The following is a 19,421-nucleotide window of genomic DNA, read 5'->3' as shown; positions in this document are numbered from 1 at the left end:
GAATGAGACTTTGAGTGAAAACAACTAATTCAACGTTCAAATCAAGATTGCAGAGTTCAAGGGTGGCTAAGTGGCGCAGTGGCGCTCGCCACTAACGCAGGAGATGCTGGGTTCGAGCCCAGCTCTCGGCGTTGCTACCGGCTTGGCTGGTCGTTCATACTAACACAATTGGCAAGTGTTAGGGGTGGGAAAGCCGGTGGGTGGGGATTGGACGTTGTGGACAGTGACTCCTACAGGTCTGTTGGTGCGCCTGTACAGCAGAATCAGGAAGTATTGGGGGCAGCGTGAGCCTCCCGCGCGTTACTCCTCGCCACTGAGAGATCGTGCTGTTCAGGTGAAAAGATGCGACAGGCTGCCTCCTCGTGTACCGGAGGGGACACGTGATGCAAGGCTTGGTCCTCACTGCAGCCGACCAGTGGGAGGCATAGTCTAGCAACGTTCGAGACAGGGGAGGGGAGAATTGAAGGGAGGATTGGCGAGGCGAAATTGGGATGGGAGAAAAATAGAAAAATAAGGAGAAAAAGTGGATATAAAAAAAAGATATATTGCAGAGTTCAGAAAGAAGACAGACATTGAGTTTTGACAGGTTGGATCATTTCAAATGTGCACATATATAACGATCAGTGGTGTTGACAGGGGGGGATATTCACCTGATATGGAAGCTTTGTGGCTCACCATCAGACCTCGTTACCTGCCTAGGTGAGTTTAGCCGTGAGATATTGTGTGTGACACCCATGTAGCCCCCAGTGGCAAAACTGCAAGGACACAATGTTCTGACACAAAACACATTTCTGTACTAACAGACATTAAAGAAGTATCTAATCGAATTGTTGAAGTATCATATATACGATATGATATTTTGGCCACATCAACCACCACTATTTCTGGATGGTTGGAGGTTGTGTTTATATTTTTGTATATATAATATATATATATATATGGATGGCTTCATTACTTGAGAAAAAAATAAAAAATAAAAAAAAATCTTGCCGAATACTAGCCTCTTACCACGCAACGGCCCTTATACAGGCCCTTTTGAGGACGACTTGCCCACCAGCGCGACGCGCCACTTTGGCGACCTCTAGCGGCTCGGGCGTGCATATGTTCAATATATAGATTGAATTAAAGCCCTATGTCAATCATTTGGCGATCTCGAAGATTATTGGACAGGGTTGTAACCAATGAGTAGGGCTTTCCAGTGGTACCCCATCTGGGAATGAGCGAATCAGGGATCTAGGTGAAAAGTCACGAGCCAAAACAGGAAGATAATTCTTGTCTATGAGAAAATCGTTTGAGCTCTTTTTTCTTCTTCTCACTTTTTACCAAAACCGCTTCAAATCACAATTTCTTTTACGGATTTTTATTAAATTTGGACATGTACTACACAATACTTCAGGCTATGGACCCAGGGTGTTTTTTCAGCCAATTTTCTCTGAAATACTACTTCTGGACTACTAACTACTACAGAAAAACATGAGTAACAACTTTTTCTACAACTCAAGTTCAGACCTATGTTACTCTATTTCATTAGCACTAGGGGTGAAACGGTATGCATTTGGGGGGGGGGGGGTATATTGACAAGGTTTGACAACAGAGGTTCAAAGATAACTTCACATTTATTGGCTGTTAGTTTCTATATATCGCTTCATGGCGCATTAGGCTCATCCAGCTTCCAATTCCGCGTTGACTGTTGACTTCTCACTTCCTCGTGTGACGTCACTTCAAATACGGCTACCAAGACGCTCAAAACTCAAACCTAATACATCACGGGGGGAGGGGGCTGTATCTCTCTTTACTACATGCAGTGGAAAACTACAGTAATAGAAGCGAGTACACATGGTAGTGGTACCATGCAGTGGTACAAGCGGCATAAGAGAATACTTCATAATGTTCCATGCAATTAAAAAGTAAATATATATAGTACACATGATTTATTTATTTTAAATAACAGTGCCACTTTTCCTTTTTGATAAGAAATCCAGCCATATTCCTTTCATTGTATTTCAAATACTGCACTTTAATTTCAAGCGGAAAACTAATCTTTCCATTAAGAACTGACAATCGGGGAATTTAAACATAGTTGACATTGTTTTTTTGTGTTTATTTTAAAGAAAGGAAAGTCTAGTGCTGGTTGAGCATATGCATACTTTATGTTGATGGCCTTTGTCTATAATGTGGCCACAAAAATAGAAAGGTTTAATTATTTTGTTTGTTTGCACTAAGTTAATACTTTGACAAATGTAGCCTATATTTTTCAGTCAGTTCGGTCTTTGTGTGCCAAACATTATTTAAGGCAAACCGCTGTAAACTTTTATTTTTTACCAAATAAATCTCTCCTAGCTCTAACAGTCACTGTCAAAATAATGTGCCTGATGTCAAACTGCCTCATTATTTCCGTTTTTGCATGACTACGTCCTTGAGAATAACTGAAAAGTTGGAATATTTTTATATCTTATGCTGATGTATGGTATTTTTGGAGTTCATTTAAAAAAAAACTAAAACAACGTATACCGAACCGAACCGAAAACCGTGACCCCAAAACCGTAATACGAACTGAACCGTAGATTTTGTGAACCGTTCCACCCCTAATTAGTGTTGTGTGTTCTGTATTATAGCTATGGAGACAATAGTATGGCTCATTTGACAGGCATTGTTCATAGTCAAACACTGACTAACCAGTTAATTTCTACATACTGTAGTTTGTGCGCTATTCCATGCTAAACATCGCCCCTTTCCAAAATAATCCAGTATTTTTTCATAGATCGCGAGATATGACGCATTATATGCATTATGCCCAAATCGTTCGGGTTGCTCGCCTGAAACTCCAAATACTTCCAAATCAAAAGGTATATACCATATACATCTGTGTCTTCACAAAATCATCAAGGGGGAGGGGGGGTTGTTTTAACTCAAAACTGCGATCGTTACCAAAAGCATGCTTTAGGTCCGGTAAAATACGATACTGATCGGTACAGAAGCATGTTTTCGGTTAAAAATATACCAGCAGGGCGGCTAGGTGGTGCAGTGGGCAAGGCACTCACCATCAATGCTGGAGACGCTGGGTTCGAGCCCAGCTCTCCACATTGTTTTCAGTTTGGCTGGTCGTCCGTACTAATACAATTGGCAGTATTAGAGGGTGGGAAAACTGATGGGTGGGGATCGGACGTTGTGGACAGCGACTCCTACAGGTCGGTTGGTGCGCCTGCGCAGTAGAATCAGGAAGCGATGGGGGCGGCGTCACTCCAAAGCGCAGACCCCTGACGCTGAAAGATCGCGCTGCGCAGGTGAAAAGATGCGACTGCTGCTACCTCGAGTACCGGAGGGGACTCGTGCAATGTATGGCTTAGTCCACATTACAGCCGGCTTGTGGGAGGCATGAAACAACGTTCGAGATAGGGGAGGGTAGAATTGGATGATACGAAATTGGGATGGGAGAAAAATAGAAAATGGGAGAAAAAGTGGATAAAAAAATAAAAAATACCAGCAGGTTACCCAAGATAGACCTTACCTCAGTCAGAAGGTACTCCAAAATGAATAAATCCCAGTCGTCCCATCGCGATCGCAATTACTCGTGTATATTGGGCATGCCTATCATACGGGAATAGGTCTGAGGCACCAAATCTCCTCCCGATGTCCTGATCCACTCCGAGGCGGAAGCAGCCAGAGGTAACACAGTACTGGAAGACAACTAATACCCCCAGTTCAAATGGTAGGCGATACTGCCACCTGGCGGGATCCGATCGTCATTGCAATGGACCTATCTCAAACCCTGCCCTCTTTTCTTGATCCTCCAATCACAGCTGTCGCTTACCGAGGAAGTCCGAGGTAAGGGACAGCTGTGATTGGAGGATCAATAAAAGGGGCAGGGTTTGAGATAAGTCTATTCCAACGTAGGCAGCTGTGCCAGGGAGACCCAGGCAGCTCAGAGTGAGTGTTTAGAACGGGGATCAAAGGAAAAGGATCAAAACCCGAGAGAAATCGGGTTTGGCGCTCAACGGTTGGCGACGAAACCCGACTTTTCTCGGGTTTGGCGGCCAATGTGTTAAGGATACCCAATACATTACAGTTTTTGGACTATATTACTATATGTGTTAACAATGCCAACCAGGTATTAGTGGCTCACAAAGTGCAGATAGGATGTTTTCCCCCACTTTTTTATGCAGATAGCAGGTTTTGCTCTTCAGCCATCGATATATAAATTTTTCAGTGTAACATAAAATGAATATTTCTTTTCTACTGCTTAACACTTTGAGAGCCGGCCGTGTTTTCCTATTTACCCGCTTGAATGCCACCACCCACTTCAATGATAACGTTATTATCGCCTAATCTATGTTCTAAATTATGTGTCTAATCTGCCTGTCGCTTATCAAAGACTCATTTTCCAGTCAACATTGTCGAAGCAGATTGTTTTTTTATCGGTTAATTTCCGTTTTTCTTAGCATTTAGAAAACCCCTCGTTTTCACGGAGAAAAGAAGCCTTTCCATGATAATAACCCTTTACTGGAATATTCTAGAACGTTGTCATTTGTCGGCCTATTTATGAATCGTTTTCAAATAAACGCTAGATAAACGCTACTTATCGATAGTATACGTGTACGCATGCACGCTCGTGGCGCAAGCTATAAATCGATTCTCTCAGTTCCTGATCATTATTACAGTCAAACAGCCACATCACATTATAGTGGAAACGCTTATATCTCCGCGAAAAAAGGGCTGATTATCCCAAGACTGGTAACATAGCTTCCTTACCCGAGATCAGATGGTATCCAAATGGATATTCCAATTCCTGATCGCCATTCGAAAAAATCGCTCCTTTTATTGATCCACCGTTATTACAGTAAAACACATAATCCCTGCGGCTCTGATGCTCCAGAGTGTAGCTGATCCACACCTGCTGCGTGACTGAAAAGTCAAATGTGGAGTCCAGATTTTTTTTTCTCATTCATTTGCATAGAGTTCAATCCAAAAGGGTGAATTACCATCTGGGAGACGATAGGGGGCGCCTTTTTCCACATCTGAGCGTCTGGGGTGCCTGGATTTCCAACGGTAGACTCGATTGATGCAATATGAATTCAGATCGCTAATAAATAAAAAATACGAATAAAACGAATATTCTCTGGCGTCGGCATTCAACCAGCGGGGGGTAAACCCAAGAATTCTCGTCCGTGGCATGCAAAGTGTTAATATGGAATATTTGTGAATTCATAGTGCCTGTCCAGGTACCCGGCTGTATTTTAGTGATAGTGTGTGGGAGTGTAACAACCTGTCTGGGAACAAACCTTGATGATTAGATTCTGAAAGTGCAGTCTGTCTTTTTCCTTACTACTTAGAGGGGCCAAGTAACGCTGGGTGCTGGGGGGACGATGAGGACTAGGGTCCACCGGGGCTGGAGCTGGAGTGACAGGAAACAACACTGACATGGGAGGCAATATTATGAAGTATCACATGATGTAACCCAATGTTTTGAATCAACAAATCTTTATCCAAATCCTCAGGTTAACAACAGCATAACACAGCAGGACAACTACATAAACAAGAATGAATGATAACAACAACAACAACAACAACAAAGAGAGGGGAGGGCTCCCGGTGTCATGGAGTGAGGACGTACAATCACACATGCTCCCCCAGCTTTTGTAAATTGTAATTTTGAATGCCCTCACACTGGTCTCCAATTTCTCTTTTAACTAATGATTTCCACATTTAAAAACTTTTTATGGCAAGACATGGCAGAACCAACTGAGCGTGGTGCGTCGTCCACAAAAGCCGAAAAGTTACATCTTCAAACGCTGCCTTCGCCGGAAGCTACTCCGAGTGGCTCCAGCCTGGCGGCGATCAAAATGGTCCTCGTGGAACTTCGAGACTCACTTCGAATCCTACCGCAAAGAAGTATCAGCCGAGATAAGAGCAACCATAGAGTCCCTGGACAAAAAGGTAGAAATGCTCCACACAAAAACCATAGACAATACCAGAGAAATTGGCGCTCGTTAGCCTAGCGATTATGATAGGCAAGCTACAATGGCCAACAGGTTCGAAGTTGATTCATGTTAGACAACCCTCAGGTAGATAACAATTAATGCTTTGCACCTCCCCCTGGATACGATTTGGAGAAAGGATGTCCCGGAGTTGGATGTAGATTTTGATTGGGATGCAGTCTGGGAAAATGTCCGGCTGTCCTCACGCAACCAGATCACCAACAGATTCATCTACATTTTGTTCATAGGACTTATTTGACCCCTAGACGATTGAATCTAATGGGTCTCAGACCCGACTCTCGATGTACCTTGTGTCCAAACGGTGCCACCGGAACATTTATGCATATGTGCTGGGAATGTCCTCCTGTTGAGCTCTTTTGGGAAAATGTTACCTCCCAGCTATCAGATATTTTCTCTCTGACCACACCTGTTCTGCCTTCTGTATTCTTATTGAATGATGTTTCTCAATTACCGACCTCTACACATGTGAAGAGACTCATTCTAGTCGGCCTCACAGCCGCCAAAAAATGTATTGCCTCAAGATGGATACACCCAGATAAATTATTAAGGTATGGATTCTCACTTATCTTGATGTGATTTATCTGGAGATATCCACTGCACGGGTTATAGGGGTTAATGAGTCGAATATCGCAATCTGGTTAGCAGAGGTTGCAAAGATAAAAGAACGCATATGAATTTGGAATTTTGTATTACTAAATAGTGCATTGGGGATGTGACTCACGTCGAGGTCTGGGGTGAGCGGCGATGGGGGGGGGGGGGGCAGAGCGAGAATCCATGTGTATCGTTTTTTTATTTTACTTAAAAAAAATGTGTTCTTTGTATATCTAATTATGTATGTTATCTGGGCCCCTTTGGTTGTGTCGGAGGGTCACAGGCTCGGGGTGGGGGGGGCCCTTGGTTCAGGGCTTCGGCGAGTCGTGGTGTTAAAGAGGCGTGATGCTATGACTCGCTGGGGTGCCGGACTCGGGGCTGCGGTGGGTGGTGAGGGAGGGGGCTTGGGATGTTAACTGTACGGTCTGTCTCATTTATTGTCTAGTCATTGTTGTGTTAAGTTAATGTTTTGGGATGTCTTTTTATGTATTATTATTATTATTATTATTGTGTTGTGAGATGTTTTGTTTCATGTTTGAAAAACAAAATAAAAAAGATTTGATCACAAAAAGAAATGAATGCTTTGCCAGGCAGTTTTGGTAGTGTTCCGGTGACGACACACAACACATGACCAATTACCACTTTGGATGCCAGCGACGCGTTTTGTCATTAGTTCATGCCGACCTTTGAATGCCACCAACACTATATAGCGTTTGTTTGTCGTATTTTCTTTTTTGGCGCTTTGTATTCATATTTCATCAATCGAGCCTCAGGTTAGTGTTGCAGACTCTCTCTGAGCTCAATTGGGAAGATACCGCCCCCTATCGTCTCTCCCTGTGTAACTGCACCCCATTAGTTTAGACTGATGAAGGGGGGGGGGGGGGCCAGCCTCCTCAGGTTACTTTTCCGTCAAGCCAACTGAAGAGACCAAGTGATCGCCGGCCCGGAAAACGCGTGGATTATGTATTTACAGTACCCAATGCTGAATCAATAAACACGATCGATATTTGGAATGGTGATCAGGAATTGGAATAATCTTTTTGGATAACATCTGATCTGAGGTAAGGAATCTATTTTACCAGTCTTGGGATAATCAGAGCTTTTTTCAGATATATCAATGTGTCCCATATGTGTGTGTGTGTGTGTGTGTGTGTGTGTGTGTGTGTGTGTGTGTGTGTGTGTGTGTGTGTGTGTGTGTGTGTGTAATTTAACTGGGCCCTTGATGTTGTGGGTTTGGTGGTCGCGCTGGTGGGGGCCCCTGGATCAGGGGCGGAGCTAGGGGGTGGCTACATGGGCTCAAGCCCCGGATGTATTCTGAAAAGCCCCGAATCTATTTAAAAAGAAATAAAAAAAAATAAAAAAGAAATTAAAAAAAAAAATATTTTTTTATACAATTCATCATTGTTACATGAAAATATGTTTGCACCAGATTTAGCAGAAGCTAATTTCCATCTGTGGTCTATCCAGCTGCTAACTGTATTTGAGTGAGTTAAGTCTTGGTGTTATGGTAGACTCAGACCTAAGCTTTAAATCACAATCAACAAGTTGACAAAAACTTAATTCTTCCACCTTAGAAACATAGCTAGAGTACGGCCATTTATAAATCAAAAGGACGCTGAAAACCAGATCCATGCCTTTATCTCAAGCCGACTCGACTACTGTAATGCACTCCTTACCAGCCTCCCTAAAAAATACGATGATAACTATTTTATTGCAATGCACTATTGCATTATTTTATTCTATTTTACTAACAATTTTATTGCACTGCACTATTTTACTTTGTATCAGTGAATCATAGACGCCTGGCCAGTTATGGTTAACTGAGTTTTATAGTGAAAAGAGCAGCTTTATTGGTCAAGATTGAAGGCTCTATATTGCAGGAAATTGCACGTACAGGTTCATTAAATTCAAAATAAATCTGTCGTGGAGGGGGTCGTGCCTGACCCCTACAAACCACCCCTTGCCTGCCCCCCAATTTTTTTTTTTTTAAATAAAAAATTAAAAATAAATAAATAAAAAAAATTAAAAAAAAAAGGGGGGCCCATCTGGGCTAAGCCCCGGATCTCCTACAATCCTAAATCCGCCCCTGCCCTGGATCGGGGTCTTTTCTTTTATATATTTAATTTACTAATTGATTTAATTTAATTGTCTTGTCATTGTTGTTATTATTGTTGTTACTGTCCTGTGATGTCTTGTTTCATGTAAAATAAAGAAACATTTTACAAAAAAATAAAACATCAACAACAAAGACAATTAAGAATATGAACTCAGAACTCATTTTTGCATTCGTTTTGTATATTGTATATTTTGTATAGTGTTTGGTTTTAATTTTTTTTTTTACTTTTTTTACTGTATGAAGCACAATCTCAGGAGGCTCACACAGAGCCAAGCATTTCACTGTAATGTACCTGTACCTTACATGTGACAAATAAAACAACACTTGAAACTTGAATTATTCCCACAGAGCCGATCAAACGGCAACAATGCACAGCGTCAGCTTTAGATCATAAAAGAACAACCCCACCTGCACGGTGTGCTGCAGGCGTGGCTCTGGTCCTCGTCGGGACTGAGGAGGAGAGCACGGGGGATCCCGGCTTTATGGGTCCCGTCCTCAACGGCGGCCCCTTCAGGCTCAACACCGAGCCCATCTGACCCGGCTTGACGGCGATGAGGTCCGCCGCCGCCGTCAGCATCTCGATGAGGGAGAAGAAGCCGTAGTTGGCGACGCGCAGCGGTTGACCGAAGCAGCGTGCGAAGCCGGACTCCAGCTCCGTCAGGCGGAGGGGTCCCTTGGAGAGCAGCTGGCGCAGCTGGGCCCGCAGCGGGGCGGGGATGGACGGGGGCGCGGCGCCCCACCTGGGCAGCACCGCCGGGGGGGGGCGGGAGTAGCGGGGCGAGAAGAAGCCCGGTCTGCCCCTCTTCATGGCAGTCGTGCGCTGTTTCAACACCAGCTCCTGAATGCCACGGGTGGAGGCATTACCAACAGCTGTGATGGAGGACAGGAAGGGGGGGAGGGGGAGGGGGAGAGGGGGGGGGGGGAGAGGGGGGAGAGGGAGAGGGGGAGGGGGGGGGGGGGAGGGGGAGAGGGGGGAGAGGGGGGGGGAGAGGGGGGAGAGGGAGAGGGGGAGGGGGGGGGGGGGGAGAGGGATAAATGTATTGACAGAGTACACAATGTACTGACAAGAGTACACAATGTATTGACAAGAGTACACAATGTACTGACAAGAGTACACAATGTATTGACAAGAGTACACAATGTACTGACAAGAGTACACAATGTATTGACAGAGTACACAATGTATTGACAGAGTACACAATGTATTGACAAGAGTACACAATGTACTGACAAGAGTACACAATGTACTGACAAGAGTACACAATGTATTGACAGAGTACACAATGTATTGACAGAGTACACAATGTACTGACAAGAGTACACAATGTACTGACAAGAGTACACAATGTATTGACAAGAGTACACAATGTACTGACAAGAGTACACAATGTACTGACAAGAGTACACAATGTATTGACAGAGTACACAATGTATTGACAGAGTACACAATGTACTGACAAGAGTACACAATGTACTGACAAGAGTACACAATGTACTGACAAGAGTACACAATGTATTGACAGAGTACACAATGTATTGACAGAGTACACAATGTACTGACAAGAGTACACAATGTATTGACAGAGTACACAATGTATTGACAGAGTACACAATGTACTGACAAGAGTACACAATGTACTGACAAGAGTACACAATGTATTGACAGAGTACACAATGTACTGACAAGAGTACACAATGTACTGACAAGAGTACACAATGTACTGACAAGAGTACACAATGTATTGACAGAGTACACAATGTATTGACAGAGAGTACACAATGTATTGACAGAGTACACAATGTATTGACAGAGAGTACACAATGTACTGACAAGAGTACACAATGTATTGACAGAGAGTACACAATGTATTGACAGATATTACACAATGTATTGACAGAGAGTACACAATGTACTGACAAGAGTACACAATGTATTGACAGAGAGTACACAATGTATTGACAGATATTACACAATGTATTGACAAGAGTACACAATGTATTGACAGATATTACACAATGTACTGACAAGAGTACACAATGTATTGACAAGAGTACACAATGTATTGACAGAGTACACAATGTACTGACAGAGTACACAATGTATTGACAGAAATTACACAATGTATTGACAAGAGTACACAATGTATTGACAAGAGTACACAATGTATTGACAGAGTACACAATGTACTGACAATAGTACACAATGTATTGACAGAGTACACAATGTACTGACAAGAGTACACAATGTATTGACAAGAGTACACAATGTACTGACAAGAGTACACAATGTATTGACAGAGAGTACACAATGTATTGACAGAGAGTACACAATGTATTGACAGAAATTACACAATGTATTGACAAGAGTACACAATGTATTGACAGAGTACACAATGTATTGACAAAAATTACACAATGTATTGACAAGAGTACACAATGTATTGACAGAGTACACAATGTATTGACAGAAATTACACAATGTATTGACAGAGAGTACACAATGTATTGACAGAAATTACACAATGTATTGACAGAGTACACAATGTATTGACAGAGTACACAATGTATTGTATTTTACACTCGCCCAGTCCTGACAGTGGTATTACACTGAATATAATAATATGCAATAGATAATCCATGATGCCACATCCAACAACAGTCCCTTGGGTCGGCTAGGTAGCGTAGAGCAGTGGTTCTCAACTGGTCTAGCCTCGGGACCCAACATTTTCCTTATGTGATTCGTCATGTCTAGTTGTAGTTCTCTGTCCTGGTGTTGTAGTCTCTATCGTTCTTTCCCCAGCTGTACCCACTAACAATGAACCCAGGTGTGTCTTGTCTCGTCATCCCCTCATGTATAAGTATTCTGTCTTTCCCTTTGTCTGCTGCTGATCCTGTCTGTGTAGTATGTGTTCTTGTCTGTCGTTACTTTAGTTTATTCTTCATTTCATTCACGGTAATTATTTCATTAAATATTTCTTATAAAACTACTTTGACTGCCGTCTCCTTTGTTGTGTTGCATTGACTCGACATCGAGCTTGAAGAACTTTAATCGGTTAATTTCCGTTTTATACCATTTTGAAAAACGCAAGTTTTTTTAAACTTTCAGAAGAAAAAAAAGATTCTGCAGGAATCGCGCTTTACTGTAATACACAAAACACGTTGTCATTTTCCGGCCTATTTATGAATCGTTTTCAAATAAACACTAGATTATCAATAGTATATGTGTACTTATGCACGCTATAGAAGCGGGCTGAAAAATCCATTATCTTATTTCCTGATCAGCTACAGTACACACACTCACAGCCACATACACGCATAGGGGACACGTTGATATATAGGTGAAAACAGCTCTGATTATCCCAATACTGGTAAAATAGATTCCTTACCTCAGATCAGATGTTCTCCAAAAAGATTATTCCAATTCCTGATCGCCATTCCAAATATCGATCGTGTTTATTGATCCAACGCTGGGTACTGGAAATACCAATTCCACACTGTTCTGAGGGTGGGCAATGACTTGGATCGTCTCCGGTTACTTGCCTGACAAGTAAAATGTGGATTCCGGACTCTTTTTTCCCCATGCGTTTCATTCAATCAAATAAAAAAATCTGTCCGATATCGGCTTGGATATGGGTGCTTCTGCATGGTTTCGTGACTACCTATCTCTCCGACGTCAATGTATAAAATCATCACATGGCAATTCGGAATTCTTAACTGTTACAAAAGGTGTCCCACAGGGTTCGGTGTTGGGGCCTGTACTTTTTACTATCTACATTAATGAGCTAGTCTCTTCACTAACCGGTTGCCAAGCCCATTTGTATGCAGATGACAATATTCTTTACTGTATTGCGGATAGCCCGCTGGCTGCTACCGTCAACTTGCAGCTCGCTTTTAATTCATTGCAGGACACCCTTTCACAGCTCAGGCTTGTCCTTAAAGGCCCACTTGAAGGTTAAACCCTACTCTTCAATTATGGGTAGTTTACATCATTGGTATCTAATTTCATTATTTATTTTTTTCCATTTGACGCCGGAGATTCCACTCAGAAAGGGTTAAAAAGGTCCACGCACGAATAACATGTATGGAGCCAATGAAAAAGCTTATCAGACGCTATCAGGCAGGGCTCTACAGTGCGACCATATTGCTCGCATATGCCCCTAAAAATATGGGTGTGTGAACCTGAAAAATCAATTACTCGCACGGTGTCGTTCTTTTTATTTCTCCGCTGAGAATCGTTAAAAAACTACAAGTCCCACATTGCACTCAAGCCAACGGTCCAATCACAGTAGAGTGACGTGACTGGTTTCATGGGAAATAAAGCAAATGACCAATCGGAAGCTCTCATTTTGCTTATTTACTTCCTGAAACTCCGCCATTGCGCTATGCGAGACTTTCCCGAGACACAAGTAACATTAAGTTTTATGTCTAGTCTTACCAATAGCAATAGATTTTAGAACACCTAGATTTATCGATAGCAATAGTAATATAACGTTAATGCAACAAAACGAATGCCTTGCTTTGTTAATCATAACGTTGATGCAGTAGCGTATGTCGTTGTGTTGGCTGTAACAGACATGACAATAACATAACGTGTACTAGGGCTGACCTTCGAAGCTTTTTTTGGCAATCGAAGCTTCGGGGCCGAGCTTCGATTTTAATTCGAAGCTTCGAGAAAAAAAAATTAATATTTTTTTTTTTTTTTTTTTTATCTTATGTTGTGGGACTTGTACAGCACTTTCGTAAACTTTGTTGTTTTTAAATGTGCTCTATAAATAAAGTGGGTTGGATTAATGAATTAAGTAGCCCCTTTCGTGACTGTGACGCAGCCAACACGGCTGTGTGATTTAATTCAAGGTGGATCGCACAGAATTATGTCAGTCTACAAGGTCCGGATTCTACATGGTCCGGCAATGTAGACCTTGTAGACTCCACTACAGACCAATTATCAGTGAATGTTCATGCATTTTTAAGAAGGGCAACTTCCACAAAAAAACAAAGAACTCACCAAAACATCTCAGTAGCACCTTATCTAAATGTTATATTTCATATATGGAGATTCATATTTATTTATGTATTGCATGCATTTCTACATTTTATTTCCTATTGTTTATTCATCCCAGTATCTTTCTTTCTTATGTGTGGAATTCTACAAGGCGCGCGCGCGCACACACACACACACACACACACACTTACATTTAGTCATTTAGCCGACGCTTTTATCCAAAGCGACTTACAAGTTCTGTACGACAAGACAGCAAGAAGGGTACAACTCTATCAGCTGAGTAACAATGTTCATCAAAGTGTTGCGTGTTACAGTGTAGGTTAGTTTATTAGGACAAGTGCATGACAGTAAGGTTAGTCACGGTTAGATTTTTTTTTTTTTTTTTTTTTTAAATATATATCATTTCAGATAATGGTTGAAGAAGTGAGTCTTTAGTCGACGGCGAAAGATTTGACGGGATTTGGCTGTCCTAACTGGGATGGGTTAATCAAGTTAATCAAGCTCTCAGAGAGAGATAAACAGCTGACAGTACAGGTACAAATACAATAAAACAGCGGGTGGGGGCTGTTGTGTAAACCTTGTACTCTTTAGTTCACATATAATAAGAGACAGAGTGTTTGTTTACTAGTCTGTACTCTGTAAGCCAGGAAGTACCGTGGTGCAACATACAAATGTGTCCGTGTAGCAACACAAGCCAATACCTTACAGGGGCCCGGGGAGGGAGCTCTGTGTAGTTAGTTAGTTAGTGTGAGTGAGTGAGTGAGTGAGTGAGTGAGTGAGTGAGTGAGTGAGTGAGTGAGTGAGTGAGTGAGTGAGTGAGTGAGTGAGTGAGTGAGTGAGTGAGTGAGTGAGTGAGTGAGTGAGTGAGTGAGTGAGTGAGTGAGTGAGTGAGTGAGTGAGTGAGTGAGTGAGTGAGTGAGTGAGTGAGTGAGTGAGTGAGTGAGTGAGTGAGTGAGTGAGTGAGTGAGTGAGTGAGTGAGTGAGTGAGTGAGTGAGTGAGTGAGTGAGTGAGTGAGTGAGTGAGTGAGTGAGTGAGTGAGTGAGTGAGTGAGTGAGTGAGTGAGTGAGTGAGTGAGTGAGTGAGTGAGTGAGTGAGTGAGTGAGTGAGTGAGTGAGTGAGTGAGTGAGTGAGTGAGTGAGTGAGTGAGTGAGTGAGTGAGTGAGTGAGTGAGTGAGTGAGTGAGTGAGTGAGTGAGTGAGTGAGTGAGTGAGTGAGTGAGTGAGTGAGTGAGTGAGTGAGTGAGTGAGTGAGTGAGTGAGTGAGTGAGTGAGTGAGTGAGTGAGTGAGTGAGTGAGTGAGTGAGTGAGTGAGTGAGTGAGTGAGTGAGTGAGTGAGTGAGTGAGTGAGTGAGTGAGTGAGTGAGTGAGTGAGTGAGTGAGTGAGACAGAAGTCAGAGGAATAACGACCTGTTATTCAATAGATTAAATTAGTTTAAGAATAAAAAAATAAATACATTTTAAGAGAATCTCAAATACATTATTTTATTTAAGTGTAGGCTATAGTTAATGTTTTATTTTTTACAGTTTTTGTATTTTTCTGACATGGGGGCTCAACAATAAATGACAATCAGAAATGTCAAGTTGCATGTTGTTATTCTAACCAGCTTAGTTCTGTTGCATTTCTAATTTATTTATGTAAATTATAAATTGATCAGGTATCGATAAGGGAATCGATAAAGAATCGAATCGATAAGCAGAATCGATAATGGAATCGTATCGATAAAATCCTATCAATTCCCATCCCTAACATTGATCGCAGCGTCGGAAAACGACCCCCCCCCCCTGTGTTTACCTTTGACCTGGCAATAATATAGGTTTCAGGCGAGCAGCAGCGAGATTTGCGCATACACGCACAAAACACTCTATCTCACGATCTAGAAAACCAGCCTGGATTATTGTGAAATGGGGCGATTTTAGCGTGGTATAGCGCACAAACGAAGGTATGTAGAAATAAACAGTTTTGTCCCTGTTGGAGTATAAATAGTGCCTGTCAAATGAGCCATACTACAAATGAGCCATACTATTGTCTCCATAGCTATAATATAGAATATACGATGGGTCCGCAAACATCGTATTAACATGGTCAATAACTCTGGTGCCAGGGATTAAAGATGGAAAAACAGCATGGCAGTCAATGAGTTAATGTCAAGTCCTGAAACAGTGACTGGGCCTGTTCAGCAGGGAGGGGATCTGGGGGAAATAGCGTGAACCTCCACACGCGTTACGTTCTCCCAGTGAAACTCCTCGCTGTCAGGTTGCAGCGAGACTGCAATTCGAAACTGGCCCCTGTAAATGTACAGTAAATGTCCTAACCCAATAATACACGAGACCCTCTTCTTGGGACAAAGTAAGGTTTTGTCGATATCCCAATGTACAGTTTTGCTTGTACAGTTGTACAGTTTCCCCCACCCCACCTACCCAACCCCACCCACCTACCCAACCCCCCCCCCCCAACCACCTCCAATGTACAGTCTCCCCCCTACCCCACCTACCCCTTCCAATGTACAGTTTCTACGTCAAATGTATATACTCTCTTTTTTAGACTCTTTTGGTATCACAAACAGTACTGTATTTGTAAATCTGGTATGTCATAAATGTAGCAGTACTGTCTATCTGTATGTCATATGTTATGATGAATTGAAAATGGGGGACCCTGATGTAAACAAGACGAAAGTCTTTCTCTGGTCTGCATCCCCTTAACAATTGTGTGTATTGAGCCGTACTGTATTGTACCCATTCTGCAATCTGTTAAATAAAGATTTCAATCAATCAAATCAATCAAAAGAAGCAGCTGGCGACTCCACATGTATCAGAGGAGGCACCCTCCCCAGATCGACAGTAGTGCAATGCGAGCAACGACCAGGAAGGGAATTGGCATAACGACTAAATTGGGGGAGGGAAAAAAAAACAATAGAAATGAAAAACTATTTAAAAAAATAAAATAATAAAAAACAGTCCGTACCCTTTAGAAGCTGGCTGCCGTCTCCCTGGTAGGCGATGGAGACCACGTCGGGCATCTCGCCCACCATATCCATGACCCCGCGGAACCCGAGCTGCCTCAGGGGCAGTGGGTGGCCCAACATGGTGGCATAGTCTCGTCTCAGTTGTTCCGGAGTCAGACCCAGCTTGGCAGACACCAGAATGGAGCGGACATCCTTCTTCAGCCCCGCCAGCATCTGCTCTTGGGTCATCCTGCCTGCCGGGTCAAGCGGCGCATGAGATATTAGGACAGCCAACGTTAAGTGTGTCAGTCAGACCCAATTTCAATACAGGGGAAACTACACACCACCACCAGTTAGCCTAAAGGGAGAATGTCCCAGGGCAAAGGGAGGCTTACCAGGCTTTAGGCAGCTCTGGAGTATTGTAGGAATGTCTGGAGTATTGTAAATAAAGACCAACATATGACATCATGGATATCTGGAGTATTGTAAATAAAGACCAACATATGACATCATGGATATCTGGAGTATTGTAAATAAAGACCAACATATGACATCATGGAGGTCTAGTATTGTAAATAAAGACCAACATATGACATCATGGAGGTCTAGTATTGTAAATAAAGACTAATATATATGACATCATGGAGGTCTAGTATTGTAAATAAAGACCAACATATGACATCATGAAGGTCTAGTATTGTAAATAAAGACCAACATATGACATCATGAAGGTCTAGTATTGTAAATAAAGACTGACATATGACATCATGAAGGTCTGGAGTATTGTAAATAAAGACCAACATATGACATCATGAAGGTCTGGTATTGTAAATAAAGACCAACATATGACATCATGAAGGTCTAGTATTGTAAATAAAGACCAACATATGACATCATGGAGGTCTGGAGTATTGTAAATAAAGACTGACATATGACATCATGAAGGTCTGGTATTGTAAATAAAGACCAACATATGACATCATGAAGGTCTAGTATTGTAAATAAAGACCAACATATGACATCATGAAGGTCTAGTATTGTAAATAAAGACCAACATATGACATCATGGAGGTCTGGAGTATTGTAAATAAAGACTGACATATGACATCATGGAGGTCTGGAGTATTGTAAATAAAGACCAACATATGACATCATGAAGGTCTAGTATTGTAAATAAAGACTGACATATGACATCATGAAGGTCTAGTATTGTAAATAAAGACTGACATATGACATCATGAAGGTCTAGTATTGTAAATAAAGACTGACATATGACATCATGAAGGTCTAGTATTGTAAATAAAGACTGACATATGACATCATGAAGGTCTAGTATTGTAAATAAAGACTGACATATGACATCATGAAGGTCTGGAGTATTGTAAATAAAGACTGACATATGACATCATGAAGGTCTAGTATTGTAAATAAAGACTGACATATGACATCATGGAGGTCTGGAGTATTGTAAATAAAGACTAATATATTACATTTAGTATTGTATAAAGACTAGCATTTAACTTCAGTGATATGTCTGTCAATTTATCTCCAACGTCTCGTTCATTAAAATAGTAAAGCAGGTGGTTGACCTCGTCAACAGAAGTACGCTTCTTCTTTGACACATAATTGTCAGCATGAAAATTCACTTTTCATCAACCAGCTTGTGCATATTATTATTATCTCACTTTCACTCCAAACGGAACACAGCCTACTTCAAGCAGTAGTGGGTTATAGTGTCTGATGATGATAAAGTATATAAGTAAGTAAGTAGAACACGTTGGGTTCAGGCTACAGTTCCAGTGGCTGGCTGGTATCAGAGCCACACCTGAACAACACAGCTGTATTCATCATCTAGCTCAGCTCGTGGAATAAGAAAAGTCCAAACCTAGTCTTAACGCCTGAACCAGTGCAGGAGGACAGAGCCAGACCAACCTCTAGATAGTTCAGGCGAATCTGCCACTTCTTCTGTGGATCTGCAAAACAAAGGTGAACCATGTAAACATTGCTCTCATCTTCTCTGCACAACAGGAGACCGAGCTGTGGGCCGAGGTTCTCGAGCAGCGAACACGGCGTCGGCGGGTTCATGGAGGCTGGGCCCCGGTCTACTGGTTATTATATTATATTATTATTGTTGTGCACGTTGTTATTAAGGGCTGCGCGCTACTTCTTTACTTACCGACTAACGTTACTCTCCCTCGTTATCTCAAAAAGTCCATGGTTGCTTTTTGAAATAACTTATTTCTGCTTTTTTTTAAATAGTTAATTTCAATGCATGTCCGTGAAACTGAAAACACCTCCTGCAGGGCCAGGGAGAAGCACGTGGACGTGCAGGAGCAACGCGTCCGTGTGACGTCATGTGACGCGGACATAATGTTTATCTCACGAGATAAAGCTGGGAACGAGGTTACCTGGAACTAGAAGGCGTTGCAAGTTCAACTTTAGTTTTATTTGTCAGTGTCACACATAAAGTACAGGTACATTACATTGAAATGCTTGATTCCGTATGACCCCCTCCTGAAATTGTGCTTCATACAGTAAAAAGTAAAAAGAATAAAGACCAAAACACTATACAAAATATACAATAAAGTACAAAATGCAAACTGTAAAAAAAATAAAAATAAAATGCTAAAATTAGGTATGGATGTATAGTGCAAATCTTTTTGTAATAAATAAATAAAAATATGGTGTAGTGTTTATCACTGTAAAATATCATGTTTATAAACCTAACCGGACCCTTACTACTATAACCGATCAATCGCGCCGCCCACACACCA

At 41.9% G+C, this 19,421-nt stretch overlaps 1 protein-coding gene across 1 annotated transcript in view; it reads right to left on the bottom strand.

The window, feature by feature from the left end:
* The window catches only part of tdrd5 (tudor domain containing 5), a gene marked incomplete at its 3' end in the record, with an annotated part of 87,801 nt that extends 70,902 nt beyond the window's left edge, over positions 1 to 16,899 (bottom strand). The window contains exons 1-3 of the mRNA XM_084311523.1: positions 16,668 to 16,899; positions 9,112 to 9,573; positions 5,280 to 5,392 (exon numbers count right to left, since the gene is read on the bottom strand). Of these exons, the coding sequence (XP_084167649.1) occupies positions 5,280 to 5,392; positions 9,112 to 9,573; positions 16,668 to 16,896 (804 nt within the window). The 5' untranslated portion in view covers positions 16,897 to 16,899. The remainder of the gene's footprint in view (positions 1 to 5,279; positions 5,393 to 9,111; positions 9,574 to 16,667) is intronic.
* Between the last annotated feature and the right edge of the window lie 2,522 nt (positions 16,900 to 19,421).

The sequence above is a fragment of the Notolepis coatsorum genome, assembly GCF_963971535.1.
Source record: "Notolepis coatsorum genome assembly, chromosome: 3".
In the NCBI taxonomy this organism is placed as follows: Eukaryota; Metazoa; Chordata; class Actinopteri; order Aulopiformes; family Paralepididae; genus Notolepis; species Notolepis coatsorum.
This window is presented reverse-complemented; position numbering and strand designations above follow the sequence as displayed.